Below are 14,522 nucleotides of genomic sequence, written 5' to 3'. Positions count from 1 at the left end.
ATACTCCGTATCAAGATATTCAATTGCTATATGTTATGTAGTGGTAAAAACTGACATCAACAATACCTCAAATGGTTTTTGATTGATTTTTCCAACACATCATTATAATGTATAACTATGTATGTGCAAATAGATATAGGAATTAAGTGACGCCATAATATTATTTTTATAAATAATATGATGCCACCTCATAAGTATATTTATGTGCAAATAGATGGATATAAATTATAATTATCCTCGATTTATAATCTTCAAATCTTTTTCCATATTTATTCTTTTTCTTGCTGAAAACCGAATGAACATTTGGCATATTTATTTGGCGACCAAGAGCCAAGTCTCTTCTTTAGGAGTTACGGCTTCTTGGAAGCCAAAGAGACTTAGAAACCTTCTTATATTATGAAGTCGAGAGAGATGGAAGGCATTAACTCATCACCGACTTCCTTTACATCACCCGATGTCTGTTTTCTTATCACCCCATACCTCTACAGATATCACACAATATCTCTGTAGTATGCCACTTAATAAACATTGCATTTTCTCTTCCACGTTTTGCCCTTTTATTGATATTTTTGTTGGAGATGTTGTAATGTTCCCATTATAAAATAAATCATTTATCAAACTTTTGTAATGGGTCGATTGATTTAATGTATCTCGGACCCATTTTTATTTTTGTTTCCATAGTTTGTGTCACCGTCGGCTATCTTTGTACACCCTCGAAAAGATTCCCAACGGGTATTTAAGCACGGCTTGTAGGTAGTCTTTAATCATGCTTTGGATTATCTTCTATGTATTGCGAATTCCTGTTGGAGTTCTAGATCGTTCACCATTTCGGAAGTGAAAGATCTTCCCTATTTGGCTTGTGTGGTTTCGGTGGGAATTCAACCCTCACCCTATTCCGTTGTTGCATGTAATACTTCGCTCGGATTTGGCAAATCGAAGCACCATCTTTCGGCATATATTATTCGTATTCAAGTTTCTGATATTGTGTCTGATCTACTTGTGTTTTTGTGAACGAATTTGCATTCATTGTTGTGGCTCAACACCTAATTGTGTGGCATCCAGTATTTCCGTATGGCTGCTTGAATTATCCATACGGCCCTCATTTTCCACGTGACTTCCACCCTACCCCATATCTCCCTTACTGTACGGCCTGTCTATTCTTCACACTGTATGGCCTCATAAACACTGTACGGCTACCCCTCCCCTGCTCCCACCGTACGGCTTCAATCACTCCCCTACCCGCACACTCTGACACCGTACGACCCTTACTCTACCCTCCAGACATAGTACGACCAGTTACTTGCAATGTACTGCCAATCCATTCGCAGTGTATGGCCATTATACCCTCTTTGTACCCCATCTTCTGGTTACTTGCCATTTCCATGAAATTTGGATACAGTGAAGTTTGTCTCCTCCGGGGTTGGAACATTACAAAAGTCATTAACAATCACACTGAGTTTGTGCCTGGAGATTTATTTCGTCGAAGAACTGACTATTAGTGTCCAACAAGACTCCATTCTATTTCCAGATTATACCAGGTTATGTGGTTATCCATATTCCAAGCATTGCAATATGTTTCATTATTAGTTATTACTACATTCCGATTTCTATAGCAGTAAGATATAGTTTTATATTATGATGCAAATCATCTTGCTTAAGCATCATCGGTTAGACCCTCTTTAGGAAAGAGTTGTTTCTGACAAATAAAAGCCAAGTATCCATGACATGATATCATAATTTATTTCTGCCATTGAAAGTCAAAATCAAATGATATTTATTCTGCAAGTCTTAAAGATTACATTTCTCAAAATCACAAATTGTGATGAGCTGGAAACATATAATATTCTTATGTCAGTTGAGGATCAATAGACAGAGCCGTTTTCTGTGAGATTCGAGCACCTGGGACTCACTGGCTATATAGCCATGGAAAAGGTGAAGAGGTGAGATGAATCTGCAATAACATGGAAATAAAAGTCAGACATGACAAAACAATTTTAAAATAAATTCATTTAATAGCCCATGCTTGTTTATACTATTGTTCCCCTATTGTCAAGTCGAGCGGTGGTGATCAGGTCATTGAACTCATCAAAAAACTTTGGCCAAAGTCAAGGCATGTTTGCCATCTATGATCACTTGATGTCAGTAGAGCCAGTTATTTAGACATGTTCATCCATAACTGTGTAGACGTTCTAAATACCGGAATGCTCAGGTAGCTGGACTAAAGGTATCCCAAGCCTAATCCCAAAGTAGGGATGACCTTTCTATTCAATAGATTGTGTGGGAATAAATATGGTCTAAGGTTGGGAGGTTAAGCCTAAGTCAATGCTTCTCCTCTTACCGAAGGTCGAGGCTTGCACAACCAATTAAAGACTCACTGGATACCTCTCATATGTTCTTCTTTCTTTTTCATGTTAAGCATTTACTTCACTTATATGTATAGAAAGATAGTAAATCATTATTTCAATTAATCGTTATTATAGGTATTACAAGTTGATCATTGTTACAGTTATTTCATTTAATCGTTATTATAGTTAATACAGTTGATCATTGTTATAGTTAATTCAGTTGATCATTAATATAGTTATTTCAGTTGAGCTTTGTTATTTCAATTAATCATTTGCAGTTAAAAGCAATTAATGTCCCATGAAAAGGAATTCAGTATATTTGTTCAATAATTAGTTGAGGAAAACTCTTTTTAGATCAATTTTATTTTTGTTATGAAAATCCGTTTGTTACAATTGGTGTATAGTATTACACCCTAATATTACATAATGATTGCATAGTATATTATACATTTGACTGGCACATCAATCTAATTTCTTGCTTGTGTTAACCATTGGACCCATCATAACTATTTCATAGGTTAAACATGTCATATATTAGTTGCTTTGTGAGCCTCATATACAGTATAATGTAATGGGCTTATCTATACAACATTTATATTCCCTTGTTACAAAACAATAAAGCATATTTTGTCAGGTATCAAAAGCCAAAAGTTTGCCCACATTTATCTTCCACAGTATTCAAAAACATTCTTACTTCCACGTCCAAGTTGCCTTGAAATGAGGAACAAATTAACTATTTCCAATATCATGCAAAATACACAAATTGAAATTGTTTGGACTATTCCTAGCTTCTATTGAAATGTCATATCGCACAAGTTAGATAGGCATGTATGATAGCATTAACTAAACAACAACTAAGATGTAGAGGATAGAGACTAATGAAGAACCTCCATAAAAATCAACTTTTTGGACCAGCATCATTAGTTGTGGATAATCATATTAGGGTAACAAGCTCTGTCTTTAAATAACATCAACTTAGCATTTCTAAGAAATGCACTGAAAAGAGCTGGAACTTCCCAGCATTGCTGGATGTCACCACATTTTAAGAAGTTCCTGTTGATAATTGTAGCTCATAAAGGTAAGTTAGAAGTAGAGTGAAGTAGGAATCTACTTTGAGGAAGTAGAGTTCAAGTAGAACTCTGCTTTATCCACCTAACTAATTAAAGTAGTCACCTAAGAAGAAGAGTTCAAGTAGGACTCTACTTTATGGAAGTAGACTTCGAGCAAGACTCTACTTTTCCCAACTGCTATATAAAAGGAAGCTAAGGGTTAAATAGAAAATAATCTTTCTCAAGGACATTGAGAGAGAGAGAATCAGAGAAGACATTTCTGATTTTCAGCAAGGCAGAAAGAATAAATTTTACAGAAGTTAACAGCAAAGGAGAAGGTAGCAATACCATGTACATTCCAGGTTTGCTGTTTTGTTTGTAACTTGTTTCAGAGCCATTTTCCCATGTATTGGGAGCTCTTGAAAGTTCTGAAGTTATTTTGAATGATGAACTGATTGAAGAGCATATGAACTATGTTTTGCTTTTCTAAGTTTTCTGCTGCTTTATTTCATCAAATAAATCTAGTTGTGTAAATCTAGACCTAATCTATTTACCTAGATACTAGATTAAAGAAATTAACACTTCCTTGCAAGCATATCCAAGCAATTCATTGACTTTCCAAGATTTCTTTAGGCCAATGCATTCTCAAAGGTTTCTTGCAAGCAAATCCCATATTCTCCTAGAGTCTACAAATATATAAAATTCATCATCACAGACATAAGATTTCTCTGGAGAGTTGGATGTAAATGAACTTTGTTTACCGCATAGGTTAATTAAGAAATGCACACAGATAATGAACACGAATAGCAGAACTCTTTAGATTATTCGCATATGCCAGAACATTACATTATGCTTCATAAGATGATTTACAATGATCCCAGACGGGGTATAACTACTTTCCGCTGAATCTTCCCGAAGGAGTCTGTCGGCCACATACAATATGTTTGCTACAAACTATTTACCGATGACGTCGGCTACAAAGTACAAAATCACCAACGACAATCAAGTCGGGGATGATGTCAACCGACTTGATTGTCATCAATGATTTTGTACTTTGTAGCCGACGTTGTCAATAAATAGTTTGTAGTCAGCCGACTTGATTGTCGTCAGTGATTTTGCACTTTGTAGCCAACATCGTCGATAAATAGTTTGTAGCAGACATATTGTATGTGGTCGTAGGACTCCTTCGGGAAGATTCGGCGAAAAGTATTTATACCCCGTCTGGGATCATTGTAAATCATCTTATGAAGCATAATTTAATGTTCTGGCATATGCGAATTAAAAAAGAAAAAAAAAGGCTAGTGGGCAAGTGAAGGCTCGTAATGTAATGTTCTGGCATATGCAAATTTTAAAAATAAAAAAAAAGAAGGCTAGTGGGCAGGTGAAGGCCCACGGACACCTGTCCGCGGACTAGGTGTCCTACGGATATATCTGCAGACTATTTTAGTTCCCCGCGGTCAAGTTTCTCCTCCGCAGTTAACTTTGTTCTCCCGCGTGCGTCTTTCTACATTCCACGGGTGTCTTCTATATTTTCTGCGCCCGGCGTTCAGCATTTTCCACGGACTTCTTTGTTTTTCCACGGGTGGACTTTTTCATCTTCCGCGGGGTCCTTTTCCTTTTCTCTTGCGGATGTGCTTTCCTCTTTCACGCAAACGACTGGTTGCATTTGCTCTTTCCGCGGCTTGGTATTCCCTCATCCGCAAACACTTCTCTTAGTCTCCCACAATCATTTCATCCTTTGCGCCAAGTCTTTCTCAACACCGATCTTTTGTTCTCCGCGGCCTGCCTTTATCTTCCACGGATGTTTGTTGTGCAGGAAGACTTCCTATTCCCTACGGGTTGCATGTTGTCCGTGGCCTCATCTTGTTCGTCAATGGCTTCACTTTTTCACATTGTCAAAATTTTGCCACAGAAGATACAAGCAGCTAGGAGCAGGATAGAAACCCGTATGAAGAAAGAAACTGGAGAAGGAGAAGAAGATTGTAGTGCACTGGCAGAAGAAGGGTGGCAGGAGGTTTTCTATAAAAAAAAGGACGACAACTCAAAGATGTTCAAAATGAATAATGCATGATTCCAAAAAGAAGGAAAACATAAGCAGTTGTCAGAAAGAGTGTTGGATCAAAAGAAAATCACAAAAATGGTGTTTCATGTGGCTTCGGAAGTGCTATTTTGGTCTTGGCGGCGAGGGGCACTGCCCCTCGACCCCGCCCTGTATTGCGATAGAGAGCGCACCCGACCCCGCGAGGGCGCTGCCCATCGACCCTGCTAGGGGCGTTGCTCCCTAGACCCCCAGTCGTTGTGGATATCAATCGTGGGAAGTTTGACCAATTGATGAGACCTGGAATTGCTGCAAGCATAGAGTGTCTGTGTACCAGAGGCACTTGGAGTGGGTGTTGGACGTGAGGCTGTCTTGGTGGATGCATAGAGAACTCGGGAGGAGCTGATCATCCAGTTGGAGGCAGTGCAGCGACACTTGGCTGAGGGTACCCAGGAGTTGGAAACAGAGAAAGCAGCACAGGTGGCTATCAAGGTCAACTTGATTAAGGAGACAATATTGTCTTAGCATAGGCTACTAATGCAGTGTGGGTTGGAGACTAGTTCAGTGCAGGCTTGGGATGAATGTGATATTAGTGTCGTAGAAACAAATCTATCTTGTTAGTTAGTCAATGTATTCTGTTTTGTTAATCTATCTTATATATTTTGTAATTGTCATTCGGAGACGACTTTTCTTTTTGGGGGGGGATGATGTCAGCCGACTTGATTGTCGTCGGTGATTTTGTACTTTGTAGCCGACGTTGTCGGTAAATAGTTTGTAGCGGACATATTGTATGTGGCCAACAGACTCCTTCAGGAAGATTCGGCAGAAAGTATTTATACCCTGTCTAAGATCATTGTAAATCATCTTATGAAGCATAATGTAATGTTCTGGCATATGCGAATAATCTAAGGAGTTATGTTGTTTGTGTTCGTTATCTGTGTGCATTTCTTAATTAACCTATGCGGTAAACAAACTTTTTGTAATTTCCCTTTCCCAAGCGCTTCAGCATGATTTCAGCATGATAGATCATTAGCAGATTCAATGGATTCTCGTAGGCTAATGAGTTAGGGTCAAGGAACTCCTGATGACAGTTAGATCCAGTTTTTTTTGGCAGTGAGGTGCTTCTTTGAGCTCAGGTGGTTGATGTTTGCATAATGCCCTTTTTGGAATGCTTTTAATACATTTTCCCATGCTATTTTCAGTAAGTCAGTCCATGCACCAACTAAACCAGTTAGTATTTCTTATTTTTTACATATTGTTAGTATTTCTTATTTTTTACATATTGTCAGCAATTGCATCAGATGTTGATATCCCAAGTTTGACATTGGTCTAGCGTATTTAGTTTATAAAACTATAAAGTTAAATTAAAAATTTAGACAAAGTTGCCAGGTTCTGCTATTTAAGCCTGGGCTTGGTACTGGTACAGTTTGGAAAGTAGTTCTTCCAGGGTTCTTCCTAGATGCTTGGGTTCTCTGTGCGTCCTTATGTGACTGACCCATAGTGAACCAATGCACCAAGAAAGTACCCAAGGGTGGTACCCAAGCAAATATAACAAAATATGGACATGCATATGAAATAAAATATGCATTACTTTTAAATTCTCATCAAACCTCTATATGAATATACCAAGTAAATCTCTGCATTAAGCCTTTAAATATTTAGAAGCAAAATATGAAGTAACCAAGACTGTATATAAAGAACATATGAATAATTCATTTCAATTTGGAAATTAAATTTTCATTGTGTAATGACATTTTGAGACTTGAGCATTTTCATTTTTGCAAATTATGAATATGATACGTGAGGTTTTTTATTTATAACTTCATTGACAACTATGGTTTTGTGAACATAACTCTTCTTTTCATATTTATAATTTCTATGCTTGAACATGTGTGTGTGTGGACATACCCGAACCCGCATCCAAGGAAAAAACGTTGTACACCCGAAGCCCATACCCGACCCGAAGCAGAAACCAAATCATCAACTTAGTATTTAACTTTATCATTATTTGACTAATAACTATATGTACACCCAAGTGATGAGTTAAAGAGAGAATATTATATAAAAGTCTATGTTGGAATGCAGCACCACTTTATTGGAGACAAGAAATTTAAATAAAATTAAAAAGCTCCTCTAGCTGGGTATGAGAATTAAAAGGCTATATAAGTGAATTTTTGGAGCTCACCTTGGATATGTTTGGATTTGAAATTTTTGAGGAACTCATTTGCAGGTTAAACTAGTTCATCTTGTGGCTTTATGAGGACGAAAATCCTTGCAAAGAACATCTACATTGGTAATATCCAATCTGGAAGACTTAGCTGGTGGTTTCATACAGAGATCAAAGTTGGGCTTCATTGTTGATTTGTACTTCCACTTGTGGGAGGTTGATTGGAAAGAGTTTGAGGGAGATTATTTATCTATTCCTTTTCTTACTGGCCATACCTTCTCCACAGCTGGCAGTACCATTCCTGGAGGGCCATCACGGTTTCTTGACTTCAGAATAGAGTTTTGGAGAGGTTCCTTGGGCCTAAAGAAAGTCGCCAAGGGTACATACAGAGCTGCAAATTAGAATCATGACCAAAGGTGAATCACCTAGATAGGAGCGTCCAGATTTGGGAGTTCTTATGAGCTTATCCCAAGTGCAGTTAATTTCTACAGGCAATCAAATTTTCTGGGTATTACTGAAATGGCTTTGTAATACAAATTTATGATCTAGGTTGTTCTTATTTAATTATATATTGTAACTTCAGTTTTGAAAATAAATTTGAAATATAACAAGTAATAGGGTTTCCTAAATATTGTTGCTTATTTCATTTTTCATTCTTCATACTGCTGGAAGTATGATTGTTGCAAACAAAACCCTTTCTGCATCTCCATCTACTTCTCTAAAACACACAAACAGAAGAGAAATAGAAGAAGAAATAGACTGAATGTTACACTTTATTTGGCAATGAGCATAATCTAAGAGTACCTTGAACCTATCACAATGATTACATCTTTAAAATATATATATAGAGAGTGAATCATGTTCAACTGCGATATCTTACAAAAGATCTTGCTTTGCGTACAGCAACCAACAGCCCCTCAAATTGATCTCTCGTGTCATCTTTTTCGAAAACCTGACAATTCAAATATCTCTAAATTGAATAGGTAGCATTATTTAGAAAGATGGCCAAAGAGATGCTTTGCAGCTCTTCAAAACTATGATTAACTTACTTCTGAAGACCAAAGACCACACATTCTATGAACCTTCCCGCTCCATTTATAACCCTTCCACTTGTGTGAAGATTTTGCTTTCTTATATTCCATTAATTTCAGCAATTTCCTAGAGTGAGCATATAAGTTGTCAGTCTTAATACCAACATAATATAATAATCATTTATATAATTAGCAACATATGCACTCAACATCCATTTACAATAATTCATTCAAGTTGAGATGAATAAAAATAAAATGCAATAGGAGCCTGCTTAGAATCCTCTCTCAAAATCAAAACTAATAAACATACCGCTTATTTTCCTCTGAGCATTTGCAATAACGTGATCGCCAACCACAGCACCAAGCATACCATTCTCCATACATTAAAGATGGACCTTGTCCACATAAATCACAAATTATATTTTTATCCCACATTTGAGTATTTCTGTTTCCTTCAGCTTCCTGTTGATCATGTGAGCTGTGTTTAGAATAATGTATCTGTGAGTCAATTAAGTTGTGTTCTAAGGCAGTTAAATTAGTTTTCATGTTATGAACGATTGGGTGATCCCCACCATTAGGAGTAGAAGGGCATTTGCGGGGCAAATTATTTTCCTGCAATCCACATGTTCCTAAAGATCCTCCTTTGCTAACATTGTGAACTGATTTCTGGTTGTCCACACTTATACTGATAACAGGATTTTTACTACCCACCATGTCATTCTCAAGTTCCTTCCCTGGTACATCTCCTTGTGGTCCATATTCTCTCCTATCTTTCATGAATGGACTGGCAGGTTGCAGTGTATTATCTAGTATGTTGTCAACACATTCATTCCCACTGGAGCTAATGTCAACTATAATATTACCATCTACAGGCCACTGAGCATCTAAACCACTATGCTGAGCTGAATATTCTGTGGACCGTGAATAATGTAGCTGCACAATGTTGGTCTCATCATATGTTTTATTTGTTGATCTTGTTCCTATCACATTTGCTGGCCTTAAATTGCCATTCAGATTCTTACCATAAGAAAGTACTGTATCATGATTAAACAAAATCTCTTCAGGTGCTGATCCTTTTTCACAGGTCATCGCAGAATTATTATGATTGGGTAAAATCTGTATCATGTTCTGCTTAGAAGATGTGTCTTCAGAACCACAATCTATCTGATTGGCCACTACCTCATCATTCTCAGAAAGAGGAAATGATTCGTTTTTTGATACTTTATACTCAGGAGCGTGAAAATGACTCGACTCCTTGGAATTGGAACCTACAACATAAAAGTGGCATAAGAAACAACAATTTTAACACTTTTAATCTCAGGATGATAAACATAAGCATTCCCCTCAAGCTTTGATCATAAAGGTTTGCTCTTTGTCCAACTCTGTAAAACAAAATAAACTCCATTTAATCATTCTCACTCATGAACTTGTAATGCATACCTCCTTGGTGGAAATTCTTGGAAAGTACATCACAAGGAATGGTGATGTGATTCATGAAGCCCATTATCATTTGATCGGGTAGTACACAAGGTCTGTCAAAACCGCTCTCTTTATGAACTGCACAAAAGATGGGTACATTATGTCCATGTTTTACCAGTAAAACCATTACTTTAAATAAATCAAGTTATTTGTACATAAATACACTTGCTTGATATACCTGAATAACCCTGAGTGCTTATTTGATTCAGTGCTGCAGACTGAGAATCTTCTCTCCTATGTGTATTATACCCTAAACTTGCTGGTGTGTTGACAATAGAAAATGCATCCATAGTATTTGCTGGTAAATTCAAATCAGGCATACAGGTCATCGTGTGTTGGACTTCCAAACAATTCTTCTCCCGTGACTGATGGCACAAGGAAGTATCCATTTCAGGACCCCTGTTTGGGTAATACATGTAATAAGGTTTGGTTGAACATACATTGAGACCAACTTGTTTTAATTCCTCAATATGACTTTCAAGAGAATCAAAGCAATTGCCTTCATTGAAGCATTCTTTAGCATCTGGAAGAGAGAGTTTCAAATCATCTTTAGAGAATCCTTCAACTTTTTGTCTTGTTCCTTGAGAAATCTTTAAGCTAAGTTTCAGCAATTCATCCTGATGTTTTTTATTGTCAGTTTCCTGAGTGATCATATTGCAGCTTGACATTAATCCACTTTTACACCCATTAATGTTTTGAGAGCCACTATCGTGTCCAAAAAGAATGTGTTCATTTTCAACAGTAGGAACATTTAAACCATAAACAACATAATCTTGAGATGGAGAACTATTAGAAATTATTGGACCTGTCGTAGTTGAGACTACCTGTTTCTGGATTCCTATTGTACTTGGGCTAAAAACTGTATCTTCATGTGGGTTTGAATGAAATTTTTCATGAGATTTAATAGAACCTTGGCAGTGGTAGCAGCAACTATGTTTGCAACATGGAGATCTGTTTGTCATTTCATCCAACAAAGCACACCCATCCAATTTACATAAGTCATACCCATGTTGTCTCTGTTTACTATCATGAAAATGCAAACCATGGCAAGGCCTCTTTCCTCTTTGGGAACAGTTAAAGCATGAATGCTTGGGTACCATAGTGCTGTTGGTATGAATGTAGCTATGACAAATGCATACGAAACTTCTCTTACAGCTTTGTTTTTTCATTTCTTGTAAGGTAGAATGAGAAAATCTGTGAAGAGAATTAGAATTCATACAAAAGCTACCATCAGGTCTGTGACCTGGGTCCATGCTGCTACATCTATAAGAAGTTGTGCTCTGGTTTTCTCTACCGGACAACTTTCTAGAGCACGTATCATCACAGGGCTGAAAGTTATCAAAACACTTCAATTTCAATTTATTTTTTTGTTTGTCGTGACAGCCATCTTTGTCAGGCCCATTGTATCCAATTCTTCCACTGGCAATTTCATAGGCATCACAGTTGTTTTTGTGATTGCATTCTCTGGATATCTTTCCGTGTCTGATCCTAGTTGCTGACTCCGATTTCTCATTCAAGTCCTCTCTATATTCACAATTTATGCATGAAAAGTCTGTTTCAACTTCCATATTTAGAAAAGATCAATACAAGACATCTGCATCACAATATCAAAAACAATTTAGGAATTCAATAATGTTGTTCCACGATTCAAGGAGAAATCATTAGCACAATACCTATGCTGCTGAACTTATTAATGAATTTGGAAACCAATCAAGGACAAGGGAACGGACACTTGCTAAATCCAAACCTAAACTATGATGTCACATATTGAAAGATATAGGATCAGATAAGGAAAACATGAGATCATAAATCTACCAAAGAAATGTAAATAAATAGAAAACTGAATAAAAAATGTAATAGAAGAAATGAGAAATTTAGTTAAGTGGTATCAAACAAGTGATAAAAAAAGTTGTTAATCTGCATTTTTAATAGAGCATGATATGAAGTTCAAATAGATCCTAGGTCATGGAAATCAAGAACTACTATACTCTAAGTTTAAAAATTTGAAGGACATTCAGATTCAGCCATACCATAAAAAAGAATATGAGAAGATTTATAGCCGTGGTCAACTTCATATATCTCAGAAAATTTGTTTATGTCTTCAGATTAAGTTGTAAAATCCAACACAAATAGTTTGTTTATGTTTGCAACCAAGTTACCAGTTCAAATTCAGGTTCAGGTTTGAAGCTTGGGTTCAAAAAATGGTGGGTTTTGTTTTACCCCTAAGTTCAATGTGATTAGGTATACTATATAATAGTTTTTCACACCCTAGGTGTGGTATGGTCAGGTGTGGCTGTGTGTGTGTGTGTGTGTATTTATATATAGGTATGTTTGTTAAAGTATGTATGCATGTATGTACGCTATGTCACAAGGTTCAAGTTCAACATCTATGAAATTTGGATGAAGTTTGGCAAGGTCAAAAAATTCTTTAAAAAGCAACATTAAATTGGCCTCATATAATAGGCAAGAGCCTACAACACAACTATAAATTGTGAGCCTCTTAAGTCTACTCGAACTTAATAAATGATAATAATTAATCTTGGCTTCGGCCTCTTACCGATCAAAAACAAATTTGCCTCATAATTTTGAAAAAAATATGAATACCTATGTCCAATAAATTAAAAAACTTAACAATGTATAATAGATTTAGAACCATTATAAAAAGACGTCACATTTATAAAATATCAATTTTATTAACTAAAAGTAATAATAGGACAAAGAACATAATTTAATAAATTTAAATTTTAAATAAAATATACTAAAGATTAATGTTTAAATAAAATATTAATAGACATAAAACTTATAAAATATTAACTAAATTTAAACCTCTCTGATATTAAAAAGTAAATTATAACAAACAAAATTAAATATAGCTTAACGTAGACAACTAAAATAAAAACAAAACCAAACCCCTAAAATTAGTCAACTTATTATCGAATTGCAAAATCTATGGGAGCCTTCCTCCATTCCTAGTGATTCGCAACAACCAATTCCAGCAAGGGCACACCACGAACAAATGGTGCTTGTGAAGGCACAAGACGATGGTTTTGGAAGGGCATGAATAGACTTTTCACTTTTGGTGAATGCACAAGCAGAGCTCCATTGGCCACAATGAACAAAAAGCTCTAATGGCAGCTTGAATAGAGAAGCAAGAGCTTTGATGGTGGGCTGAGACAGTCATAGTCGTTGGATGAACACATTAATAGGTGCACTTTTTTTTAGCTTCCAAACTTTATTAAATTTTTATATGTTTGTCAAATTTCAAAACTAAAGCCGAAAATTCGGTGAACCTTGTGACCTAGTATGTATGTGTGCATGTTTATAATATGTTTAAGTACAAATGCACACAAACCCAAGACTTTTTATTCCCTAGGCTTAGTACAGTTGGGAATGTTTGTGTGTGTGTATAGGCTTTTATCCAACACTTGTATAAAGATTAAATATACATATTCTAGAGAGCTTCGTTTAATTGATTTTAAAAATCACATTCTATATCACCATATACTATATATATTAAAAAAACAATAAATTGTGGTCGACACTTCTATCGTAATATTTTTAGAATCTATTAACAAGAAGGTTTTTCCAATCAAAAGTAGTTGTCATCTCTATCACTTGCACAGTTCAAAGTGTCACAAGCTGCTACCACTCCAATTGCTAAGTGTTTTGGAGGAGAACTTTGGATGATGGCCAAGACCATTGCTAAGATGCCAAGGAAGCCCCCAAAATGCGTTTGAAAGGGTGTTAGCAGTTAATACTTATTAAGAGGCTAAGACTGGAGGATGACTACACAAATTTCTAGGCCAGATCCCAATAACATACTTAGCACGGTTCAAAGATACCTTACAAAATTGGAGAATATAGCCTTAGTTGAGAATGAAGCTGCAACAAGGAGCTACTCAAAGGTACATGCATTTATGTTGATGAGGATCTTACCATTTTTCAGCAAGAGGAAAGAAGGAAAGAATGGGAAAAGGTAAAGGCAGCAAGGGACAATGGAATGTGGGCATGGCTACAAAATGTCAAGGCCCAAATCAGCGAAAGTATGGAACATGAGAAATAGGAACTCGGGGCCCCCAAGATCACTTAGATATAGTTAGTTGGAATTGTAGAGGATAACCATGGAGAAGAGGTCCTGAGTTAGGGCCCATAGCCAAAGGTAAAGACATTATATTGCTCATGGAGACACATTAACATGATGGATGTGAAGTGTAGAAGTTCGAAGAATACAAAGATAATTCAGTCTAGAACGAAAGAACCGATAATGGCAAAGGACATGGTGGAATCATTGTTTTAATTAAAGAGAGTTGGGGCAGATTCATAAGTATAGAGAAAGAAGATCCAAACAAGCAGTACATATGGCTGAAAATCACGGAAAATCAGGCTGTGATAAGGGTGGCAGCTTGCTACTTT

The 14,522-nt window shown here is 36.4% G+C and overlaps 1 protein-coding gene across 3 annotated transcripts in view; it reads right to left on the bottom strand.

Annotated features, from left to right (window-relative positions):
• LOC149532073 (uncharacterized) overlaps positions 1–14,522 on the bottom strand; it is a 246,419-nt gene that overhangs the window by 207,512 nt on the left and 24,385 nt on the right. For all 3 annotated transcript variants that reach the window (XM_089809449.1, XM_089809451.1, XM_089809450.1), the window contains 5 exons: positions 10,288–11,703; positions 10,071–10,187; positions 8,941–9,898; positions 8,649–8,757; positions 8,480–8,551 (listed from right to left, as the gene is read on the bottom strand). In XM_089809449.1, the coding sequence (XP_089665575.1) occupies positions 8,480–8,551; positions 8,649–8,757; positions 8,941–9,898; positions 10,071–10,187; positions 10,288–11,677 (2,646 nt within the window). In that variant the 5' untranslated portion in view covers positions 11,678–11,703. The remainder of the gene's footprint in view (positions 1–8,479; positions 8,552–8,648; positions 8,758–8,940; positions 9,899–10,070; positions 10,188–10,287; positions 11,704–14,522) is intronic.

The sequence above is a fragment of the Cupressus sempervirens genome, chromosome 11, assembly GCF_028749045.1.
Source record: "Cupressus sempervirens isolate cs-2001-9-10 chromosome 11, ASM2874904v1, whole genome shotgun sequence".
Classification (NCBI taxonomy): Eukaryota; Viridiplantae; Streptophyta; class Pinopsida; order Cupressales; family Cupressaceae; genus Cupressus; species Cupressus sempervirens.
This window is presented reverse-complemented; position numbering and strand designations above follow the sequence as displayed.